This window comes from Xiphophorus couchianus, chromosome 4 (genome assembly GCF_001444195.1).
Source record: "Xiphophorus couchianus chromosome 4, X_couchianus-1.0, whole genome shotgun sequence".
NCBI lineage: Eukaryota > Metazoa > Chordata > Actinopteri > Cyprinodontiformes > Poeciliidae > Xiphophorus > Xiphophorus couchianus.
This window is the reverse complement of record NC_040231.1, coordinates 9122123-9146177: the sequence shown is the minus strand read 5'-3', so window position 1 is coordinate 9146177 and position 24055 is coordinate 9122123. Positions and strand designations below refer to the sequence as shown.

General features: G+C 39.1%; 1 protein-coding gene across 4 annotated transcripts in view; it reads right to left on the bottom strand.

Moving 5' to 3' along the window:
• The window catches only part of LOC114143798 (transcription initiation factor TFIID subunit 4), a 110456-nt gene that overhangs the window by 68147 nt on the left and 18254 nt on the right, over positions 1-24055 (bottom strand). For 2 of the 4 annotated variants that reach the window (XM_028016125.1, XM_028016123.1), the window contains exons 3-10: positions 23061-23207; positions 21992-22144; positions 20158-20280; positions 19674-19763; positions 19049-19258; positions 10621-10696; positions 9594-9708; positions 221-390 (exon numbers count right to left, since the gene is read on the bottom strand). In XM_028016125.1, coding sequence (XP_027871926.1) covers positions 221-390; positions 9594-9708; positions 10621-10696; positions 19049-19258; positions 19674-19763; positions 20158-20280; positions 21992-22144; positions 23061-23207 — 1084 coding nt within the window. The remainder of the gene's footprint in view (positions 1-220; positions 391-9593; positions 9709-10620; positions 10697-19048; positions 19259-19673; positions 19764-20157; positions 20281-21991; positions 22145-23060; positions 23208-24055) is intronic. The other 2 variants (XM_028016124.1, XM_028016126.1) reach the window with 2 other exon arrangements.

The window sequence follows — 24055 nt, the reverse complement described above, 5'->3', positions numbered from 1 at the left end:
TTAGTCATTACATTCTAAATACAATCTGTCCCATGAAAAAAATGGCTAAAGACAGAGGTTCTAAAAAAGCTGCAGAAGATTATTTTGAATCTTACCAACATGTTAGGAAAACCAACAGAAACCTTTGATTTATAAGAATTTGGAGTTGCTCTGAGAAATCAACCTGGATGAATTTCATCTTGATCAACCCTTATCAGTGGATGATGTGAACAGTTCTCACCAGTTTCCAGGATTCGTCGATGTAGCAAACCCGGATGGAGAAAGGCCTCGTCTTTACACGACCGGATCTGCGTTCCCACCAGCTCAGAATTGGTTGCAAGTATTCTGGCGCTCTCCTCATTCAGATTAACCCCGGCCATGGAGGCCACATCATTGATGTCATCATCGTCTCTGTAAAATTTTAGATTAAAACTTAACTTTAGGCATTTATGTTAGTTACAGATGTATACGTAAAACATAATTCCAGGAGAACAAAAACCAAAAAGACACTGAAATAGGCTAAATACTAAGAGAATTACAGGATTTAAGCTGGTAATACAGCGCCCTCCTCTGATACGGACACCCCCAACAATGTATACAAAATCCTTAAAAATCATTCTGTTATGGGGCTTTGGTGACTCCAGGATCCTTTGATGATGTTCTCTAACAGTGAGGATTAGGGATTTTTTTTGCCCCACACCTCCAACCATGTGGTGGCTAAAAAAAAAACAAGGGTCGTCATTTAGCGTCATTTGTCACAGCTCCAATGTTTGCGACCCTTAAATCATAACTTTGACTGCAGAATATGTACAGGTGAGTAGCTACTTATGTGAAGATACTGTATATTCTGACCAAGGAAGTTAAACACATATCTTTCTTACTTGAATGGCATGTTCTCTTATCTTTCCAATTTTAAAAATTGGATTACAAATAAATATTTACATGCTCTGATCTTACCAACTTAAAACAAAAGGTATGAGTTACAAAAATGCTCCAGAAAAATGTGTTACAAAGTGCTCTGCAAAAGCATTTATATAATTGAAACTTATTTGTCCCACTACAACCTCAGACTTCAGTGTATTTCATTTATTGGGATTTATGACAAACAAAAAGTAGAGCGTAATTGGAGAAAAAAGTTATGAATGTTTTGGGGGGGGGTTTTACCAACAAAGGTTAGTATACTTTGGCATGCCTAATGCGTAATTGGAGAAAAAAGTTATGAATGTTTTGGGGGGGGGTTTACCAACAAAGGTTAGTATACTTTGGCATGCCTATTGTATTCAGCCCATTTTACTATTAATCCCCTAAATAAAATCCCATGCTAGCAGACAGAGTCTCCCAATGTGTAATTAAATCTCAGTATAAATCCAGTTGTGAAAGCCTCAGAGGTTTGTTAAAGGACCAACAAACACACAAGGTAGGATAAATAAGTTGGATAAATTCAGGTACTTCAGAAGCATGTGACAAATATTAGTCATTTACTTCACAGACATGAATGAGTGGCAAGAAGAAACACACCATCAAACAAAGCTACAACAAGGTTGATATTGGCCATGAAGTGTTGTAAAGTTGGAATAAAAAGTTAATCTCCTTAAGAAACTTGTGGATGTTTATAACTTGTGAAAACCAAAATAAGATAGAGAATTCTCTATTTATGGGAGACAGCAATTGTTTTAGCCAACCAAATACACACAGAGCGGTAAAGTAACTTCTCTCTCTGGTAAGAACGTAACTTCTCTCTCTGGTAAGAACGGCATAACAATGCCATATCTTCACATTACTAATAGTTGTTAGAGGCTGTATTGATGCGTGAAAAACCATATATTCAACATTAAAATCCTCTTTCCCTATCAGTATTCATGTCACAACATTATTAACATTTACTCCTTGAAAAAAATATCTCAGGGATCCGGTTTTTTTCTCATGAATATTATTTGCCTGGGAGAAATTATGCATTAGTTTTTCTTTCCTTTTTTTTAGACAAGGATATACTTTGGTCATAATGGCACAGGCTTCTCATTCCAGGGTCTATTAGTGTCAACACTTAGAAAGGCGGGGAGATGAAGAGTGTTCGGAAGGAGTTTGCAGGGTAAGGATGCTCCTGAGGATTGGCAATAAACAACAGTCAACAAGCTCTATTTACACACCGCTCTGCAACACCTCCTTATGCATTTTCTTTATGCGCTGATCATTCCAGTTGTAATGTTTGCAATGTTTAGATGGTATTTCATTTTAGCAAAGACAGGAAAAAATAAACATATGGAATTCGTGCCATGGTCGTTTTACTTGCAGGTTGGGACGTCGGAAACATTTCCTGTCTGTATATTTTCCTTGTGATTTGAAATCCCCCTGCGATCACTATACTTGGCAAGTAAGGATCGTGATTCTGGCCTAAATTAGCAGAGCAGTGACATGTTGTGTTTACAGGACTGGCCCAAAGCTAGCAGCAGATTTCCTGAGTGTCTTTGACAGAGAGAACAAAGACCTACAGAACACACACAGGGTGGCCTCCCGCCACTCACTGTCTCAACTCAGTGGTCGTTTACGTCCGTGGCGCTCCTGTAGGTTGGTGTGTGCGCTTGTGTTGCTGTGATGTGTATACAGGTTTACAGGGTCCAAGAGTTTATTCAGGCATCTTGGAGAGTGGGCACAAACCATCAGCCAGCTCCATCCTGCCGATGCCCTACTGCTTCTCGGTACTGCCGCAGAGAGCCGATATGAAACCTGACACCACGGCGGGAGGTTGACAAAGACAATTAGAGTAGTTCCCAAAACACCACACACTAGTACCTTCTCTCTCTTCCCTCTCTTGATTTTTTCCAACATTCTAATTAAACCGTCAGAGATAATCTACACAACATGTATGGAACTGTGCCGTACAGTATACCTGAGGATGCTGGGGGCCATATTTTCCAAGGTCAAAGGAGAGGCAGCCAAATCAACCACTTAAGAAAAGATTAATATGGAAAGTACTACAAATAAAAGCTGGTAAAAGTCTGCTATACCCATGTAGCTCTGTTCTCATTGAAAATATTTAACAAAAATAATCCTGAGGGTGTTTTCACACCTGAGAGTCCAATAAACTCAGTTTGATTGGGAACAAAAATTTTAACATTTGTTGCATTTTTAGCAGGTGTGGTTTGCTTTCACACTGAACTGTGTCAAAAGATCAAACCCTTTGAAAAACCTGTTCCCCCTCTCGCCTGTGGTGGCGCTACAACAGGAACGATTGAAATAAACAACAACTATTACGTATGTAATCTATGAATCTGCCCTTTAGGTAGGAGTTAAGGAATTTAAATTTTTGTGTAGTTTATCTAGAAGACCTCAACAAATCCTGCTGTATTTCAGATCATTTTCCTTTGGTTTCACAATTGCGCGTTGATTTATCTCTACAGCATGTTGGTACAACTACAACTGTACCTGAAATCAAACAAAATGTGCTGCTTCATTTTGAACCTTCTCCAAAAAAAATTTACAGAATGCTCAGTTTGGTATCATGGTTACAAATGATATTACTTTGGCTGAAATCAAATGAAAATGGCAATGACAGCTCTTACATTAAATGAAGGGAACTAAATATTAAATTCTAAATATTCCAGATCATACCCCTGAACTAATAAAGAGGCGATGTAGTTAGCTTCCACAGAAGCTAAAGGACAACCTCTCAGTTATTGGTCAGGTTTGGCTCAGGGACATGGAGCTGGGGGTCACATGAATACATATGCATGCTGTTTCCATATCAAGCCTGTGTCTCAGCCAGGGCATGCCATAGGTGGGAGGACTGAACCTGCCATTTAAAAGTAGTGCGTGTACATATGTGTGCGTGTGAGTGTATGGGGGTCTGTTCAGATCTTCTGTGTCCCTCATGCCTGCTAACACCCCCTCCCTGTCCCTGTGGATAAAGGTCTCTGAGCCCTTGCAGGGGGCCCCTGATTGATCCCTGTGACTAACACCCAGGCCATGCATGCTGTTGCATCTATGCTGAGAGAGATGAGCCACTGGAGTGAGGTATTCTCCTTAAGGCACCTCTAGGTTCCCTGGGCAGTTCACTGAAAATGTGCTCATGATCCGAATGGTTTCAGTAGTAGCGATGGCTAAAGAGAGGCCAAACAACTCAGCAACAAGCTAACAAGCACAATGTTTAGGAAGTTACTGGAATGAATTCAGGAAACCACCCACACTTGGTTTGCATAAAATACCTGGATAGGAAAGATTTTGGTGTAAAAGAAAATCTCAGAGGTGAGATGAGAGTCCTAAACCATCCTACCTGTATTTGTTATATTTCAAATTCTTAGAGGTCCTAAAAGAATTGTCCAAAAAAGCAAATATGGACATAATTATTATTGTTGCTACCCATAATCCTGATCTAAACTATTCCTTAAAATTTAACAGACACATTTTATTTATGAAGTTTCTTCTTCACGTAAAAAGAACACCACATAGCAGCTTAAAGGTCAACAAAAGGCAAAACCACAAAGGCATGGTGTTTCAAATTCACTGAAAAAAGTCAAAAATATTAAGCACATGTATGGTACCTTTATAAAGTATTCATACCGCTTGAATTTTTTACATGTAGCCATGTTACAACCAAAGGCTTTAATGTATTTTATATGCTAGACCAACACAAAATGGAAGGAAAAGGATACAGGATTTCCAATTTGTTTTACAAATACGAATTTTAAAGATGGGGTATGCATTTGAATTAACCATGACTGGGTAGGTTTGTAGGTACAGACATTGTTTTACAAGATAACCAAGCTTAGCCCTTCAACTTACTATAATGGCCCTCTGAGGCTTTCACAGATCTGGCCTCTGTTTACTAGATAGGCAGCTTCTGGATGCAATTGTTTGCAATGGACTGTTTGTAAAGTGGTATGAATGCAAATATATGAATGGATTCTATCACATAAAATCCCAGTAAAATCAGTGATTTTAAAATCTTTACAAAGTTTAGGAGGCATGAATACTTTTGCAGGGCCATGTACCATGTTTATATTCTATTGGAAAACACACAGCTGGATGTACACCCTGTAGAACAAGGTTGGATTTGTGGGACTGAAACTGAGCTTGGCGTTTGGCAAAGGGCTAAGGGCTTCGGCTGGCTCGCCAGTGATTACAGCGGATGTTGAGTGTTTACAGAGGGAGAAGGGTGGTGGGATGGGGGGGGGGGGGGGGGCACGGAGACAGCTGCTTTCACTCTGCACTGTAAACCACACACACACGCACACACCCCTACAAGCACTTACACAGAAGGCTGTAGCTACATTGGAAACCCCACAAGCCCTGCAGTGAGTATGTGTGTGTTTGTGCTACAGCTGGCCCGCTGGGACCAGCGGTTCAGAGTGACAGCCATATACACATCAGGGCCGGGCTGCAGCTGAACACGATTCAGGCTGGGTGGAAGAGAGGCTGGTGGGTGCAAACTGACCAAGCCAGCTGTCAATGTATTTTTCTTACAGCCAAGTAGTGGTTGTATATTTTCATCTATTTGTTGTTGATTGCTATTGATAAGTCAAAAGATTTTTGTGGATGAACCCGTCTTTGTAACTCAGAAATTTTAGGTCCAGTATTCTTGCGTTGATCCATTTTTGAGTTGCGTGAATTAAATTTTACTTGACCTGAGTATATTAAAAACTGTATATTTTGATTGCAAACATTGACATTGCTAAAACTTTTAGTAAATCAAAGTGCAAATGAAATACTTTTTGAAATTTGTCAACTAGGGCTGCCACTAACGATTATATATATATATATTTTTTTTTTTTTTACAGTGGATATAGTATAATATTTTTTACAGTGTCTTGTGCAAGTATTCCTTGAAATTTTACTGAGATTTAATAGGTTTTATACATAGTTGTGTAATTGGAACAGTAAAGAAAAATAATACATGGTTCTCAAAGTGTTTCTTTATCAATAAAAAGTGTGCTATGCATTTGTATTTAGTTCTGTTGACCATAATACCTTTAAATGAAATCCAGTAGTGTTTCCTCCATAATTCATAAAGTTATAGATTAGTGTAAAGCAGGGTTAGCTAGTAAACATCTCAAACATTAGATACCTTTCACAGATTTAAGTAAGGCAAAACGGCAAACCAAGAGATGACTGTCCACCTAATGAAATGATTAGTGGTTGTCCATAGGACAGCTCATGAATCTAACCTTTGTGGGAAAATGATCATAATTTGGAAGCATCAAGAAAAACGTAAAAAAACGTTTAAAAAGGTATTGACAAACCACCATCACTCTTTGAGATGACTTGACCAACCTTGCACGAGAGGCTTATGTCTAAGTTAGTCTACGTTTTGAGGGTGAGCTGAGGGCACACTGCTGTATTAGATTTATAACACAGGACAAAAGAAGTGCATCACTGTGAAACAGACTGCAGTCCAATAATTGTTTCATCTCCAATAATTGTTTCATCTCAATTAAATTGTCCACATAATTGTTGGAACCCAATGTAATTGGAAAAAAATATTAATTGCACAACCACAACACACACATTCACTAGAAAATGTCTGAAACGATGAAAACATTCTGATACAGCAGGTAATAGAGCACAACGAAGCCTGTGACAAAACAAAATGCAAACCAAGTTCAGCAAGCTTGTTTGATGAGAGCTAAATCTTTATGTATTGAGAAACATATACACAAAAATAAGACATGAAAAAACTGGTGAGAAAACATATTTGAGCTTCAAAACATTCATTTTCTTCTTTGCTTTTTATTAGATTTTCAGCACCGCATCAAACTAATGTTGATATCAGACGACAATAATATGAGAAAACACAAAATCAGTCTTTGAATGAGCTCATTTGCCAATGGCAAAAACCATCCCAACCAAGCTGTCACAAAGTGAAAAAGTAATCACCTCCTCCAAGTTGTTTAATCAAGTATTAATTTATATTAATTAAAATCTCTTCCAAGTCTTCTTGTCCCAATTTGAAGAAATTCAAGATGAGATGAGAAATAGTCATTGAGGTCTATCAATATTAGATATTGAAACATCACAATATCTCCAGTTAAATCCTGCTCTATCTCAAGCACTAGCCAGTTGTGACTATCATGGATTTGTCGAATGAAATTGTGACAAATACTCTTAAATCACTTGTTGGGCAGCAATGAACTTCTATGCTAGAGTTCCAATGCAAAAATCACTGTTGACCTAAACGTACAAAAAGGCCCAAAGTGATCCCCAAGACTTTGAGAAAATACTCTATGAATTGACGAGACAAAAGTGTGACATTTTGGAAGGTGAGTGTATTCAGGAAAAAATGTCATGTCAACAGTCAAACATGGTGATGGTAATGGAATTCACTTGGGGAAAATCTTAAAGCAGAATGTTCAATCAGTGTCTGGTGATGTACAACTTAAGCACACTTGGGTTTTGCAGTAGAGGACCTACAAGCCCACCACTGGATGGCTAAAAAAAACAAAAAGGTTTAGGATTGGCCAAGTCAAAGCCCGGAGACAATACCGATTGACGTGCTCTGGCATGGCTTTAGACAGAGCATGCTGAAAACACTCAGGTGTGGATGTATTAGAACAAATCTGCAAAGGAGAGAGGCAAAATTCCTCCATAGCAAAGTAAAAAACTCATTGCCTCTTCTCACAATCACATGATGGCAGTCGCTGGCACCAAGGTTGGCAGAACTATTATTGGGTTTAGAGGGCAATTATTCTTCTCACATCTGACCAAGTTGCTTTGGATAGATTATGTTTTTCCCTCCCTTAGAAAAATCCTCATTTTAAAACTGCTTTTTCTGTTTTCTAGGGGTATTTTTTATTTTTTTTTGTACCCCTCCAGGGGTATTTTTGTGGGCTCTAGTGTCCCTTATATGACAGTGGGCTGACAGGAAACGGGGACGGAGAGGGGGGAAGACATGTGGCAAATGTCGTAGGGTCCAGGAGTCGAACCCGCGATGGCCGCGTCGAGGACTCGAGGCCTCCAAATACGGGTCGAGCTAACCGCTACGCCACCACGGCACACCCCCTTCTAGGGGTATTTTTGTCCAATATTGAAATTTGAGTGGCAAAAATTCAAAAACAGAAGAAATCTGCAAGTAGGGCTAGAAAATAAATTATTGACATTATATATCGCAACAGACATGTGATCAATATCAATAGACAAAATGTCTGATAGAATGTTCAATTATTTCACTAATCTCTGATCCAAAACCGTACAGCATTCTGGGGGATGTAGGCACAGAATAGATTAGCCTCTCAACCTCTCACAGCCAACTAGGCAAGATGAAAGGCATCAACTAACTCACTCACTCTTTGGTTACCTAGCAACTCACTTACTCGTTGGTTACCTAGCAACACCCTGTTCAGTAACTTGCACAGCAGCAGTTTAAGGTTTAGCCACTGTGTCTTATAACTGCTTAAAAATAAGTAGCAATGTGGAAAACTGCGGATAAAACAGGAAATGTCTTACCACCAGTTTGGCAGTATTTCACATACTTAAAACAAAAAAAAAAACACTAATCAATAATTATTGATATCGGCTGATAGAAATAAACCGCTTATATCGTTCAGCCATATCATCCAGCCCTCTTTGCAAGAAGCCAAATACTGTGTAAAATGTGTTTATCAGCTGACCTTTATTAAAGGAAAATATGGTGCGTGATGTCAGGACGTGTTTCCTCTGGGACTGTGGTGCCGTGTGCGTTATTGGGTTCATGATGAAACCAGCTCGTTCATGTGTGGTGGGCCACTGTGATCACCGCAGGGGGGAAAAGGTCGTCAGTAACAAGCGAGCCTGACAGCTTAATTACCAAGGCAGCTAAAGATTTATTGGTTTATCAATCAGAGCCGAGGGCAATGCCTTTCCCCTCAGGAGACGGAGGCCATTACCATGAACCCGCTGGCCCATGTGACCCAGACTCTTCTTGTGCTGGCCCAGTCATGCTGAGGTCATCCTAAGCCTCCTGCTCCTACTCGAGTGTGAGTCCAAGCTTGAACTGCAAATATTCTCGAAGTCTTAAAAGTGCACGTCAGCAGGAGTACAAACATGATGTAAGCAATGCAAACATGTACGTACAAACCAGCACAGAAATGCTGCACAAACAGAAAAAACACGCACAGCATAGACCACAAAGGCCAGCATGTGGGCGAGGAACCTTTTATCTTTGGAGACAAAGGCCCACCAGAAGCAGAGACAAGACCAGAGAGTGAGAGAGAAAGAGAGCAAAGCTGCAGGCATAATACCGCATGTCTGACTTAACCAAAAGGTATTTTCAGTACAGCATCCAGAATTTCCAACCATCTGGACACAATTATCTTTTTTCTAAATTAAGATTTAGCTCATTTGCAGTCCTGCCAATGACTTGTGACACTGACACAAAGAGGGCGAGTGTGAGGGTGATCTATTGGTTGGCAATGTGTTGCTATGTGATGAGCACGAAGAGAGAAAGGACCACCGATCATCCAGCCGGCCAGGCAGGCAGGCAGGCTGGCAGGCAGGCAGCCAGGTGGCCAGGCAGGCAGCTCCAATAAACACTCATAGCCTTAGCTGAGAGAGTCGCCTGTAGTCATGGAGAAAGCTGCTTGATAAAATGCTGCCCCCATGTGGTGGTATCTGGGAATGACATGTGTTTCACACAGAGTCTGTACCTGAAAGAGCCTCCTCCGGGGTCGTTGAGCTTGTTTTTCTGATTCCCAGAGATCTGAACAGGCAGGCCCATGGGACTTTTGCCTGCTTGTATGATGGCTCCCTTCCCTATCATTCCTGTTCAGGAGAGGGGACACACAAAAACAAAGAAGGAAGAAAAGCTAAATAAAAAAGAAAAGTAATATTATCACTGAAGTGTCCCCTTCTATTTGCATCAGATATCCTCCTGTCTAAGGACTACCTTTAGCTGTCTCTGTCTTCCTCACGGGGGGGGTGAAGGGAAGGTGGGGGGCTTAGATGAACCAACCCAGGTTGGCGTCGCTCTGTCAATATCACTGTGCTTCAGCGGCTCTCCTTACACTCCTAAAACGCATCCTGCTCCGAGACACGTTTTTCCGGAGAGGCACAAGGACTGCCAGAGTGAATTTAAACTTGATTTTAACAGGCATGTTCCTAGCCAAGAGGCGCAGAGAAGTATTTTTAGATCTATCCCCGCATTCCAATTTACGGGCATAAAACAACCTACAGATCTTTCACTGCAGGCGATCTTCGGAAGAGGGGTAGATCAAATTTGTATGCACCTCCGATCGTACACAGACACATGCTCAAGCGAAAACAGGTACACACACTCATTCGCACACACGCACCACTTGAGAGCACGCGGCTCTCTTAGGGGAGCGTTCCACTCAGTTGGCGTTGGGGGCGATATTTGCGGGCTTCTGTGGGAAGAGTGTTTGTGAATCAGTGTGAGTAAGCAGCAGCACAAATGTTTGAGGAGGCTCTATAACCGAGCAGGAAAAAGCACCTGTTCTCTCTGCGGCTCCTGTCTGTTTACACATCTTCCAGCCTACCGAGGGAACATTTACAGTTTCACTAATGGCAGCCTTAATTTCAATCTATTTTGCTGTATCTCTGACTAAAAAATATGTCACCTCCCATCGCAAAGTTTCTTTTGTTATTATTTTTCTGAGACACATGAATGCTTCAGTGATGTCCAATAAGGTTGGAGATGCCCTGAAAGCATCTTACCTTGCGGTCTAATGGACTGTGTGATCACCATGGGCATCTGGACCGGACCACTGACAGTCCCTCCTGTCTTCACGCCCTAAGGAGAAAAACTTTATTAAAGAATTTTGAAAGAGAGATAAAAATCAGAAAGAGGAAAAGAAGGAAAATTTACAAACGTTTATTACGGCACAACTTTTTAACCACTCCTTCATTCTACAAATGATTATCCCTTTCAAGAGAAAATCAGCTTTTACCCTTTGCAAGAGAATAGGAATGAGAAACTGACCGACAGCTGCTTGTGTTTTATCTACTTAAATTTATCTGCAGGAACTGTCTTCGAATTAAAACAAAAGGGGTGTCAAGCATTTGTGCAGCACTTTTTTTTTGTTTGTGCTTCTAAAATTTTAAAATATGGTGTCAATCAAATGTGCTGCATTTGAAGCAAAAATCTTTGTTTGTTATATATAACTAAAAAAACTTATATAAATTAATTGTGCCATGTTTGTGCAGCTAACATTTTGTAGCACAGGTGATTGACACCAAATTTGTTTGACTTTATTAATGTGGCAGGGCTAGCTGACCTTAGATGACCTCTGGAAACACTTATTAAAACTTATTAAAACAAAACAAAAATGTTTGCAGCACAAATTTTGCTTCATTTGAAGAAGTTGGATCATTTAGCCATATGTGGAGGTTCACACTACCAGTTAGTCTAGTTCAGATTGAAACGAATTACAAAATCATCTACACTCCTTGTAATGGACATTTTTTTCACAAATAAAGATCTAAAAAGTGTGGCCTGCACTTATTTCAGCCCCAATATTGTGCAGTATTTGTTTTCCTCCTCAAATAGGTTTTGCATCTTGGCCACAGTTTTCAACATTGGTTTCATCTGGTCAGATCACCTTCTTCCACGTTAGTCTGTTTCCAATAAAAATGACTACAAACAAGACTTCTCATGACTTCCTTCTCATCATGATATCACATGCAAATGGTTTACATAATGTACACCTGTCAGCTGATTCTCCACTCTTTCCTGTGAATCTGTGAACAGCATGTCATTTCGGTTGAACAGTAATATTTTAGGTAGGTGAGCAGTAGGGCTTTTAGATAATGGACTGAAGACCGCTGCCTGTATTTAAAGTGTGTGATGTTGTTTTATCTCCTAGCCCTGCCATAAAACTTATTCACAACTTTATCCCTGACCTGCCTGCTGTGTTCCTCTATGATGCTGTTTGTTCACAAATGTTCTCTAACAAAGCTCTGAGGACTTTACAGAGCAACTGTTTACACAACTATTAAATTACACAAATGTGACTAATGAACTGGAGTGTCAGAGTAAAGAGAGCAGATGATATGTATGCCACAAATGTAATATTTTCATTTGTTTAAGAATGAAAGCTATTCATTATTACATTAGACTTCAGGATTTTGGATGGCTTTGGGTTTGTCTGTCACATAATAATCCTATTAAACACATTGTGGTATATGGTTCTAATGTGGCAAAATGTTCATGCGTATCAATAATTTCGCAAGGTGCTCTGTGAGTGACCTATATTTGCTGGTATTTCCAGATAAAAAGGCAAAATGAAGTCAAGACCTCAGTGAAATAGTTTAGACAAAGAGGGAGAAAAAGAAGATGGAGCAGATAGAGTGGGGGGGAGGGTGAAGGGTGCTTGATGCTGGGCTATTAGAGTCACTTCCTTCCTTGGTAGCAGCTACAGGCCGACCCTCTGGCTCAGCCATCCATTCCTACCATTTTGCTTCTTGCTGCATATTTTTTAGCCTTGTTTTCCATTCCCTGACACATGCTATATTACTGTTCAAGCTACTGAAAAAAGACAGAGGCTATTTTTCCCAGAGATCCACTGCAGGGGTCTGCAGGAGTGGGAGGGAAGGGTAAAAATACATTCATAATAGGCAGAGATAGCTAGTACCTCTGGCTAGTTGGCGACACAGTTAATACAGAATAAGAAAAAATAAAAGCTAGAAAAGGTAGGAAGTTTAAAAATCACAAAGAGAGGGGTTAACAGCAAACTACAGTACCAAGTTTGCATTTAAATTATGTTTAGCCAAATGTTGAGCTTGGATTTATGAATATAATGACTAATGTATAAAACACAATTGTTTTTGTTAGTGCAATCATTTTAAATTAAAGTTCAATAAATGTAAGTTTCATTTTGGATTTCAGAGGCGATCACTGCTACAAAGTTGGACAGTACTTTTACACACAGTTATTCTAAAAGATAAATATATACTCTCAATTATAACTGGGCAATGATTTACAATATTTATAATCAAAATTCTAATTAAAATCTCAAGCTCTCCATGAAACATAATCTTTATTTGGCAAACATTATGTTTTAACTTTATAATTTAAGAATACAGATTTTTTTTTCAGATTTTTTCCTCTAGACTTATGACACAAGCATGTTTGTTGAAAAACCCTGTCAAACATAAGCACATGCAGTATATCATCCCAGTTTCCAAGTACTGTTATGCACAGTTCAAAAGTTAATAAAATTCTATTTTTGTTCACAAAATTATGATTTTGTACCACAAATGGAACGCCACACTAACGCATATCAGGTGTCTAACCCACAGGTCCTGCTTAAGGCAGATGATAAGTGAAAACTGCTGTTTTCATTTTGCTCTGAGAGCAGAACCTCGACTAAACCAATTCTTTGATGCTGGGATGACTACTCACATGATCCCAAAGCACACAATCAATCCCCTTTTATTAAAATTTATCTAATTAAAAGGATATTCATCAGATAGAATAAAAATTTATATCTAAAAACATTTTATACATTTACTTGAATACCCTTTTTAAAGTATTCAAAACACCCAGACTTTTATTAATTTTGTCACAGTAAAAACAACATTTTCAGTGTTTTTTCTTAGGTTTTATATGTTTTGTTGGGATTTTATTTGTCTAGAGACTGAAGTTTTTGCCCATTTTTCTTTGAAAAAAGATCAAGCATAGTCAGATTGTCCCTGCTGCAGAAATGCATCCCCACAGCATGATTCTGCCACCACCATCTTTCATAGAAGCCAAGAAATGTTTAGGATGATGCATAAGTAATAGTATAGTCAGCAGATTCTCACACGTGAGATACGGCTCTCTTCAGCGCCACCAGAGTATCAGAGTACCTTTTTGTACTTTTTTTCTAAAAAGATGATCTCCCTTGTCCAGGCTTTCAGTTTTTAGAATCTGAATATTTTACTAAAGGGTTAGAAGGGTTTGCAAATAAAGACTTATGACACACGGAGATTGTTTTTTAAAACAAATTTGAAGACCTATTCTTTTTCATTTCACTTTACAAATATGCAGTGCTGTGCGTTGGTCTATTTATTATATAGCACAATAAAATACCCTTATGTTAGTGGTTATAATTTGACAAAATGTATAAAGGTTTAATTCTTCTTTGGCAAGCCATTGTAAGCTGTTTGGTATTAAAAGTATCTAAATCTAGCTGAATAATAAAGACCAATTTTATTTAGAAGCAAAGATGTGTACATTGTACAACAAAAATATGGAAAAATTCTGTATTCATGTGACATTTAGGGATTAAAATGAATGGATGTTTTTTATAAATCCACATTATCTCAATACTTAGAAAAATAATCATGATCCCCATTTTGATTAGGATTGTGCAGCCCTAAGATGATCAGTGAAGTTAAGAATTTCCCAGTGTTGTTTTAGACAGCAAACCTGTCAGACTACAGTATTCTGTAGAAAAATCTGAGGCCATCTGTCCAACTGCTGAAATATGCAATCATTGCAAAATATCTGCAACATTACGGCTGAAAAAAAAAACACAGTAATGCGAAAGTCAAATTAAAGTCCAGACCTCTAACAAAATTATTTGTTGTGGTGAAATATTTTCCTTTATAAACAGCTACCAACTACAAACAAGTCTCAGTTGGATGAAGAATTGTGCAAAAGTGTGGATCAAAAATCACCCTGACTGAAGTGAGAGTGTGCTGATGTGATATGGTTCTGCAGGCTGTTGGAGAATAAACTTATCCTGTTCTCTACACATCTCTTCTACAATGTGGGTTCATTTGAGAGTAGTGACCAGTAATTATACATCCCGCTATTCATCTAGTGCAGAATATTTATTAATTAAATATTGCCAGAGTACAACCATTTCCCTCAAACAAACATAGATGCACGAGTGCAAGCTTTTATTTCTTGCAGATTTTTCAAATTATAACATCTATTACCTTCTGGTGTTTGTAGGAATACAGCACAAATTACATTTGTTCCTAAATTTAGTTGCACATTTGTTAGGAAAAAATAGAAGGACAGCACATATCACACTGAAAATCTGTAAATTTGAAACCTCTTGATTCAAGGATTACTTTTAGGACCCTTTCACGTGTTTATAAAGTTGTTCATAAGATGGTGTAAATCCATCTTATTTAGCAGGACTGTTCTAATATTATGAATCCTCCAGAATGTTCAGTCCTTCCAAAACCAGGCTTAAACAAGGCCTCAGTCATCATTATGGTCCACACTCAGAAATTTACTATGTGAGGACCAGCCTAAAGTGTGAACATTTTAAAAGAGAATTAAATGCATTTCTTTTTCATTCCTACCTGCATAATGAATTAATCTCCTCAAATCTTAACTTCATATAATGTATCTTTTCAAGTGTGATTTTACCCCGAGTATTATAATAATTTTAGCATTTTAAAATTTTTTTCTATAATTCAAATTACCAATAAATTTGCTCGGACCATCTGCAAAACTGTAAATGTGTTTATGTATTGTTAAGTAATTTGTACTATAAACGTCTTTATTTGCAAACTATATATCATTTTTGCAAGTTTCCACATACATTAAATGTAACAAGAAAGTAAAACGTTATTAATATTGCACCTTTCAAGATATAAAAATCACAGTGTTTCACAGCAATGAATAAAAAAACAAGAGAATTTAATAAAAAGCTGATTTTAATAATAATGCTTTAACTGGCTTTTAAAAGCGGCCACAGAGTCCACCGACCTCTGAGATAACCTGGTGCCTGTCCATAAAGAGCTCTCCAAGTCAGTAAAAGAGTCTTTAATTGAACTATAAAATAAACCATAAGCCAATGTAGCAGCACCAAGATTGGACCCGCATGTGAAAACTTGGGAGGATTTTGTCAGAACCCTGGCAGCAGGTTTTTGAAGAATTTACAATCATCTAGGGAGGTTTTACTAAGGCATGTCTATGGTGGTTTGCAGTAATCTAATTGAAATTAAACAAAAGCATGAATTATTATTTTCAGCTCAGGAAATGACACAATGGAGCTTAGTCTGGCAATACTTTTCCGATGATAAAAACAGAAATGAGACTTGACGCGTGCATCCAAAGGAAAAGTATATTCAAAGGTTATACAAAGCTTTCCAACAGTGGCTTTGCCCAAAAACCAAGAGATCCAAGTGTTTCCTTTGTCCAAGACATGCATTTTCCTGCTTCAAAAAGATAATTATTGCAGTTCTGTCTTCTGTTAATTGAAGAAAACGGTCTGCCATCCACTGTTAAATAGAATCTAGGCACTTTGGAAAACTGAAGTTTAGACACTTCATTTGGGTGAAATAAGGTTCACAACTGAATATCATCTGCATAGCTGTGATACGAAATGTATTTTAAGGTTGACAAAATGTTCCCAAGTGTCATTTGTTCTCAATCTTTGCCTTTCAATGGTTACGAATGAGAACAATTGAGTTAAAGTAAGGAGGAAGATAAGGGAAAATACAGAGAAGAAAGCAATCAGGTCAAAGGTGAAACAGAAGATGAGAGTGAGAGTTGAGAGAACCCTGTAGTTTGCCCAAACCTTCCACTTGAACCAGGCTAATCTGAGTTTGACCTTACTTGAACTGTGTGAAAACATCTGCCCTACCGCAGAAGACCGCATATCTTCAGCTTAAACAATCTCATAAACAATCTGTAATGCATTACAGTTGTTTGGTGAGGCTACTGGTTTCTAGATGTGTGCTCTGCTGTTCATTACTCTCATTATCTCAACACCTAGAGATAGAGTATACAGTGTGGACACATTACTGAGAGAAAGAGAGTCCAAGTTAATCATTTTGACTATCTTTGACTAAAAAGAAAAGGAGAACAAGTAGATAAGTTCTTCAACAGGAAACTAACATGTCTATGGTTTATTCAGGCTGCAAAACAGTGAGACAGAAAGACTCTGTGACTTCTTATCTAGGAAGGGGGGAATGGAGGACAGTAAAGTAGCGTTTTATTATTTTGTGCTTTCAACCTCTATCACAGGACATGATGAATATGGTAATGTTGGCAGCGCTCTGAAAATCTTGAAGTTTGGGTACAGATCTAAATTTTCTACATTATGCACAAAGGGACAGCTGTTTTTGTAATGCTAGCTCTGCCTTTTTAAAATAGTAAAACCGCATTTTAGGGGAACTGTTCTCTTTCACATCATAAACATTCCTAATACAATAAACCTCACAGCAGAAAAGCCAACATTGACATCAGCGGGTCAAAAATAAGCCACAGAGTTCTGATTGGTGAACTTTTGATAAAAGTTAGAGTATTATTACCACAAAGAGGAGTATGAGTTCCTCTCCAATTCTTTGTGTTAGCATCCAACTTTTTCTGCCAATTTTTTTTTACAACACTTTTGACGATCTACAGCAAAGGGTTTGGTGGTTCTGTGATCACACACAAATATCTGGGAAATTTCAAGAGTGCTGATCCCTCTGAAAGACTTAACAATTCTTTATTTTTTTTGAGTGAGTTAAATCTGTTTTGGTCCCATTAGCCTTGAGGAATAGAGGCTGCTTAATAATTATGTACACCTTGATAAAAGGGTGTTGATGTCCTTAGGCCACACCTTCCTTCATTACACAAATACACATCACCTGATTAGCTTAAACCCAATAAGCGTCCATGTTTATTCAGCGCGGATAGTATGCATAAAAATGATAATATGATCAAATTCCTCTCTTGTCTAATAATTGTGCACACAGTATAAATGTCATATGCAAACACTAAATATTAAACTTTGGAACAGCCAGATTTGGGCCTTCAAACTACAACCTAATTCTGTTCAATCTGGAAACATTCTCACTGATTGTTGGAGACAGGTGGAGTAGTGATTTGGCTGACCTTCACCACTGCTTCTTGTCACATGGCTGACAAGAAGCAGTCTTTCTGTGTTATTAAATATATTAAAAAGTTTGACTCTTAAAGGAGATCCTGTAGTTGCAGAAGGAGACCACCAAACAGTGATACCCATTTGATACCTGCATGATTTGAATTTTACAAAGATTTCAAGCTTTGAGAGCAGCAAAAAAGATTGAAACCCATTATTAAGGTTTCTGTTTTCCAGCTATCTATTATGTCATGTTTAAATTCAGTGAAATGTAATGAAACTTTATTTAAACTCTATTAAGTTCTGATACGTGTTTGTAATCATAGTCCTGTTGGATCATCCAAGTTTTAATCATCCAACTGTTGATTTGGAAAGAAGCTCAAGTATTTAGAGGTTTAGTCTTTGGTTTATATTTTATCCACTTCGTGCAATGCATCAGTACCATTACGACACTTAGAATGATGCTACCATCATCATGCTTGGAAGCTGGTGACATGTTTTTTCCACTGAAACTTTCATCTTGACACCTCCAAACATATTTCTTGTCATGGGATCAAATGACTCAACTTTTGTCTCAAATCATACTTATGTCTCATTTTCTCCAGAAGGCATTTTGACTTCCTCAAGATCAAGTAACCAACTTTCTTTCCTCGGAGGGCAGAAGTTTGGGTCAGAATATTGAAACTTGGACAGAACTGGGTGTTCCAGCCAGACAATGATGCAAAAACACAAGAAAAGAGATTTTTGAATTATATTAGCATTGTGGAATGACCCTAACCTCAGCATGAATAAAAATGTAGAGACTGTGCTTAAAACCCAGGATTTGTGCCAGGAAACCCATAAATTTAAATTAACTTTACCACTTCTGATAAGAAGAGTGGTCAAATATCTAGCTAGAATGATGCTAGAATAGAAAGCATTTGGTATTTCTGCAATTTATTGAGGTCCATTTATCAAAGGTGGGGTACTTTCAGAGATCTGAGTGCATTCATATCTATTCTTTCCCAATCACTGAAGTTTTGAGGGGAATTGCGTCATTACCAGACTCACTCTTAGATGTGATGAATTAAATCACAGAATTCTACATTCTCCAGCAAAACAATACAGCTTGATATAAAAACCCATCAACCAATAACTAATGATATAACAGTGATCCAAAGGATTTCCTCATACCCGCTTAATGAATTCAGGATGTCAAGAAAACAATACTGTAAGCGTTTTCTTCTCATGAGTCATTGAGGGCTTCAGTTCAATTTAAATTGGACCCGTGCTCGTAAACATGGCTGTCGTGTTTGTGTCTGCACCGGAGCACAGTTCTGCTCTGTACGTACCATGGCAGCTGCATGTCCGATGGTCCCAGCGGGCAGCACGCTGGCACCCGCAGTGGTGCTGACGCTGTTAGGGTGCCGTATGCGGACAGCTGGCCCAGCTACCATGGCAGGAGGGGTGCCGCCGGCTGCTGGTTTGACTCCCTGCTGCAGGGGCTGGGTCAGGGACTGCTGACTATTCAGCAAAGACAGCCTCAGGGCCGGGAGGCTCTTCTGTTGACGCACACAGGGAGGTCATGAAGATTGCAGTCACGCAGAAACACAAAGCAGCTTATACAGCTGTAACAACAAGTTCACCAGCTGGGTATACTGGTTGTTTTATTGTTATTTATTAAATTATGACTAAAAGTGCTGCATGCATATCAAACATACCATACACATTTGATATTTACTTGTGATAATAATTCAAAACTAAGTGCACTCTTCCTTCTACTTCATAATTGTGAGCTACTTGTTGTTGGTCTGTTACAGAAACTCCAAATAAAATAAACTTTGTGGTCGTAATGTGAGAAAATGTAAAAAAGTTCAAAGAAATGTCTGCTGCAGCTATTAATACCAGAATAAATCTATTTAGCCTTTTAATTTTAATTAATAGATTAAAAAAATATCCCAAAAACAAAAACCCCACCTTGAGAAAAGGCACCAGGTAAGGCTGTGGAGACGACTTGAGCTCAGACTGCAGCCTGCTGGTGAACTCTTCCGGTTCAATCTTGGCATCCTGTCAGGTAGAAAGGAGAGAAACAAGAACCAGGCAGATTAACACTGTGATTTAAGCATAATATGTTGAAACCCAAACACTTGCAAAGACAATAAGCCTTTCAAATCCCCATCCTAAAACCTTAAAGTATATTCTAAAGCAAAGGTTGAAAATTTATGAGCTCAAAAAGTAGATTTTGGAAAAAGTTTCATGCTGCCATCTACAGGTTGGAAATATTCAATACAAAACACACAAAAGGTCAAAGTTGACTAGTTCAATTAAGCTATTTACCACCTGAAGTTATTCAGATGTTCAAGAAATACCATTTTATTAATATCTGCCATATTAAAAATAGCTGTAATACACTTCATGTAATAATGAAGAAAATAAAGTTTGTTTGGTTTCTCACACCCACCAGCAGATCCTGAACCAGAGCTTTGACGTTCTTGGAAGTCTCAGGAGATGGAGAGTTGTGAGACGCCAGCTTGATAAGTGTAGCCAGGAAATTCTTACACTTCTTCACATTTTCTTGCATCTCCTGTGAAACATAGTGAATATTTTTTACCATGTTAAAAAAAAAGGGAAAATGAATTAAATTAGAAAATAAAGATCAAGCTATTCTATCTATCTTTACATAGAATAGATATTTCTATCTAAGCTCATAGAATGTTTTGAATGTTTCCAATCATGTTACTGGTCACATGGATATTTATGCACTAGTGCGGATCTTTTTGAATTAAAAGTAATTTTCCCTGAGTTCATGTGTCTATGTAGATCTATGCGTTCCTGATTGCTTAAAGGTACAACTGCAACTAATGATTATTTTAGTAATTGAATAATCTATTGATTATTCTGACAAGTGGAGGAGTTTAAGTATCTCGGGATCTTGTTCACGAATGGGGGAAGAAGGGAGCGGGAGATCGACAGGCGGATTGGCGCAGCGTCTGCTGTCAAGCGGGCGCTGTACCGGTCCGTCGTGGTGAAGAGAGAGCTGAGCCAAAAAGCGAAGCTCTCGATTTACCGGTCGATCTACGTTCCCACCCTCATCTATGGTCATGAGCTTTGGGTCATGACCGAAAGAACGAGATCGCGGATACAAGCGGCCGAAATGGGTTTTCTCCGTAGGGTGGCTGGGCTCTCCCTTAGAGATAGGGTGAGAAGCTCAGTCATCCGGGAGGGACTCAGAGTAGAGCCGCTGCTCCTTCACATCGAGAGGAGCCAGTTGAGGTGGCTTGGGCATCTGGTCAGGATGCCTCCTGGACGCCTCCCTGGTGAGGTGTTCCGGGCACGTCCCACCGGGAGGAGGCCCCGAGGAAGACCCAGGACACGCTGGAGGGACTATGTCTCTCGGCTGGCCTGGGAACGCCTCGGGATTCCCCCGGAGGAGCTGGAAGAAGTGGCTGGGGAGAGGGAAGTCTGGGCCTCCCTTCTGAAGCTGCTACCCCCGCGACCCGACCTCGGATAAGCGGAAGAAGATGGATGGATGGATGGATGGATGGAATCTATTGATTATTCTGACAATCTGTCAGCTAAAAAAAAGGCACATTCTGAAGATTTTTCATGTTTTTTCTGTTTTTGTGACACATTATAAATACATCAATTCTTTTCGTAAATAAGAAAATCAAAATCAACATTTTATAATGCAATAACAATAACAATGTCATTTCTTCGTGTATGCTTGATCATTAGTAGCAAAGGATGGATCTGCAGATAAAAAAAAGTCAATACAGTGTAGGGTTGAATTGTTGATTTTTTTTTTTATTATCGATTAACAATTGGATAGCAAAAGGTCCTTAATAGGAGACTTTGCTTTACAGAATTTGAACTGGTGAAGCTAAGACTACGGCTCTTGAGAAGTTTTAGCTAGAATCCATTTACAGACAAATCTTGGGTTTTTTTTTTTATCTTAAATACAAAATGTATACATCTTTGGTATGGTTTTGGCTTAATTATTCCACTGAGAATATTGCTCTTTCAGCAATTGGCCTTTTTTTAAATGCTCCAGTTAAAGATTAATCAATTACTAATTTAGTTGACTATTGTTTCAATAACCATTTCATCACTATTAATCCGCTTAATCGTTTCAGCCTTACAAACAAGCAAGAGTTCATGTTGGCTGCATGTCCTTGGGTATGCACTAGTGTGAATGCATGGGTGCAAATGTTTGTGGGCATGTGTGAGACTCCTTGTCCATGCCAGGAACCAGCCAGGAACAACGCTGGCCTCCTGGGAAACGGCGTAGAACAGACCTGGGACACGACCGGAGCTCCGGGGGGCGCTGCGACGCTCGTCTGCGTCTGTGCCGCTGGCTGGGAGGTAGGCTGGGCCTGGGCCTGGGGGGTCATGACCATGGGCGTCTGCTGCGGAGCCGTCACTGCCACGGTCGGCGCCACAGGGCCCTTCTGGAAGAGCAAGGAATAGACAGAGAGACAAACAGGACGTGACGCTTTGCTTGCAGCAAGGCCACAGAGAACAGGAGGCAGGCGCCAAGGCGCTCCTGTCACATCTGGTCTCCTGACTTCAGCGGACATCTTTTAACAGAAAAGGAGGAGGAGAGAGGAGGCAGTGACAAGCAAGAAGCTTGGAAACAGAGTTATCTATTAAACCTATGCCTGATGCTCACTCATGGCTGGCACCACCTTACCGGCACAACACTACAGCCTCTGCTGTAGTGTTGTTGTTTTTTTTAAATTTAATAATAAATGCATGAATGATTGACAAGAAAAAGCAGATATTGAAGCATACTCAGCGCTGCATCAAGAAGCTCTGAAGGAAACGACACAAAAACCTCTGAAGAAGACATGAGCGCACTGTCCCTCTTCACAAAATGCAAACAAAAATAGAATGGCATCAGATTTTTGTGGTTGTAAGATTTCTCTTTTGTCTTGAGTAAAAGAACACATCCTAGCAATCCCGCTAGAACTGCGCCAGGTCTAAATTTTAGGTTTGTGCTTCACACCTCCCCGAACAAACCAGACTTTCTAGGCAAATGAACTAGAGCTCAAATAAAGCAGACTAACCAGAGCCTAAAACAGTTTAGAAGGGTCTCTCAGCAACCAAAAGCTAACACTTCTATATCATCTGATAGCAGTTAAATAACCCAGAAAATAATTTATTGGTAAGATATTTAGAAAGCATAATAAATAAATTATGATTTTTCTTAGAGAGAGAAAAAAACCTCCAAGAAGTAATTCATGCAACACATCCTCTCAAAACCTCTAAAACAAAGCCACATCCTAACATTGTTTCTTGACATGAGCTATCAGGACGGCTGCAGGAATAAAACATGAATTCATCATTCGAGGAGTGTTAGCTCACAGGGCGGAGTGCAGGACAAGAGGAGGAGGAGGAAGAAGAGGAAGAGGTCTGGAGGGCAGGGCTGGAAGGTGTGGGAGAGGGAGATGGTGCCATCTTGGCAGGGGTCAAAGGGCATGGCCTTGTGGTCTGAGAAGTTGCAGGAGACTGCTGGAAAGAAAAAGAGCAACAGGATAAGAAAAAGCCGGAGCATGCCTCGCAGACACGTAGAGAAAGGTCACATGGAGGAGAGAAGATGGTGTAAGCATGATGGCAGCAGTAAAGACTGACACAAAGCCAAGTTGCAGAGAATCAGGATGTCATGCAGGCACTGGCTGTTCCCATCATGTTATGTATGTAAATGGAAGGAAATTGTGGAACAAAGCATGTTGTGCTGGAAAGCTGGAATAATCTTAAAAGCAGGGTGAAGTAATCTGTTTCCTCCATCAAAGCTCAAATAAAAAAATGTCTCTATTAGATGATGGGACCCCAGTCTGAAAAGCAATTCACTATTCTAGCAGTTTGACAGCTTGCATCACAGGAAGACGGTTCAAATCTTCTGATCTTTCTGTTTTAAGTCAGGGAATCTAAATTTCTTTATAGTCCTTTGAAGAAAATCCCTGACATGAAAGAGAAATTATGACTATTTCACTATACGTAAATGACTAATTGTTTGAAAACACACTTTCTGGCCATGCGAAGCAGTATTTTTACTTCAGCTTATTATTTAGAATAAGATGACTGCTTCACAGTATTTACATACTGTGTATTTACTTACGGTATTTACATGCAGAAATGTTAATAGAAATAAAGAACATGATCTAACTGCTTTCATTTAAAAAACAGAAAAACCACATTTATTCCTCCCGTTGCTAACACAAACACATTGTGATTATTACTGCTCTGAAAGTGTTATCCAGAACATTTATCGTGCATTTGACATTGACAAATAATCTTGTAAAAATATAAATAGAGAATAACATAATTAGTGCAAGTTAATATTGGAAAAATAATTAGTT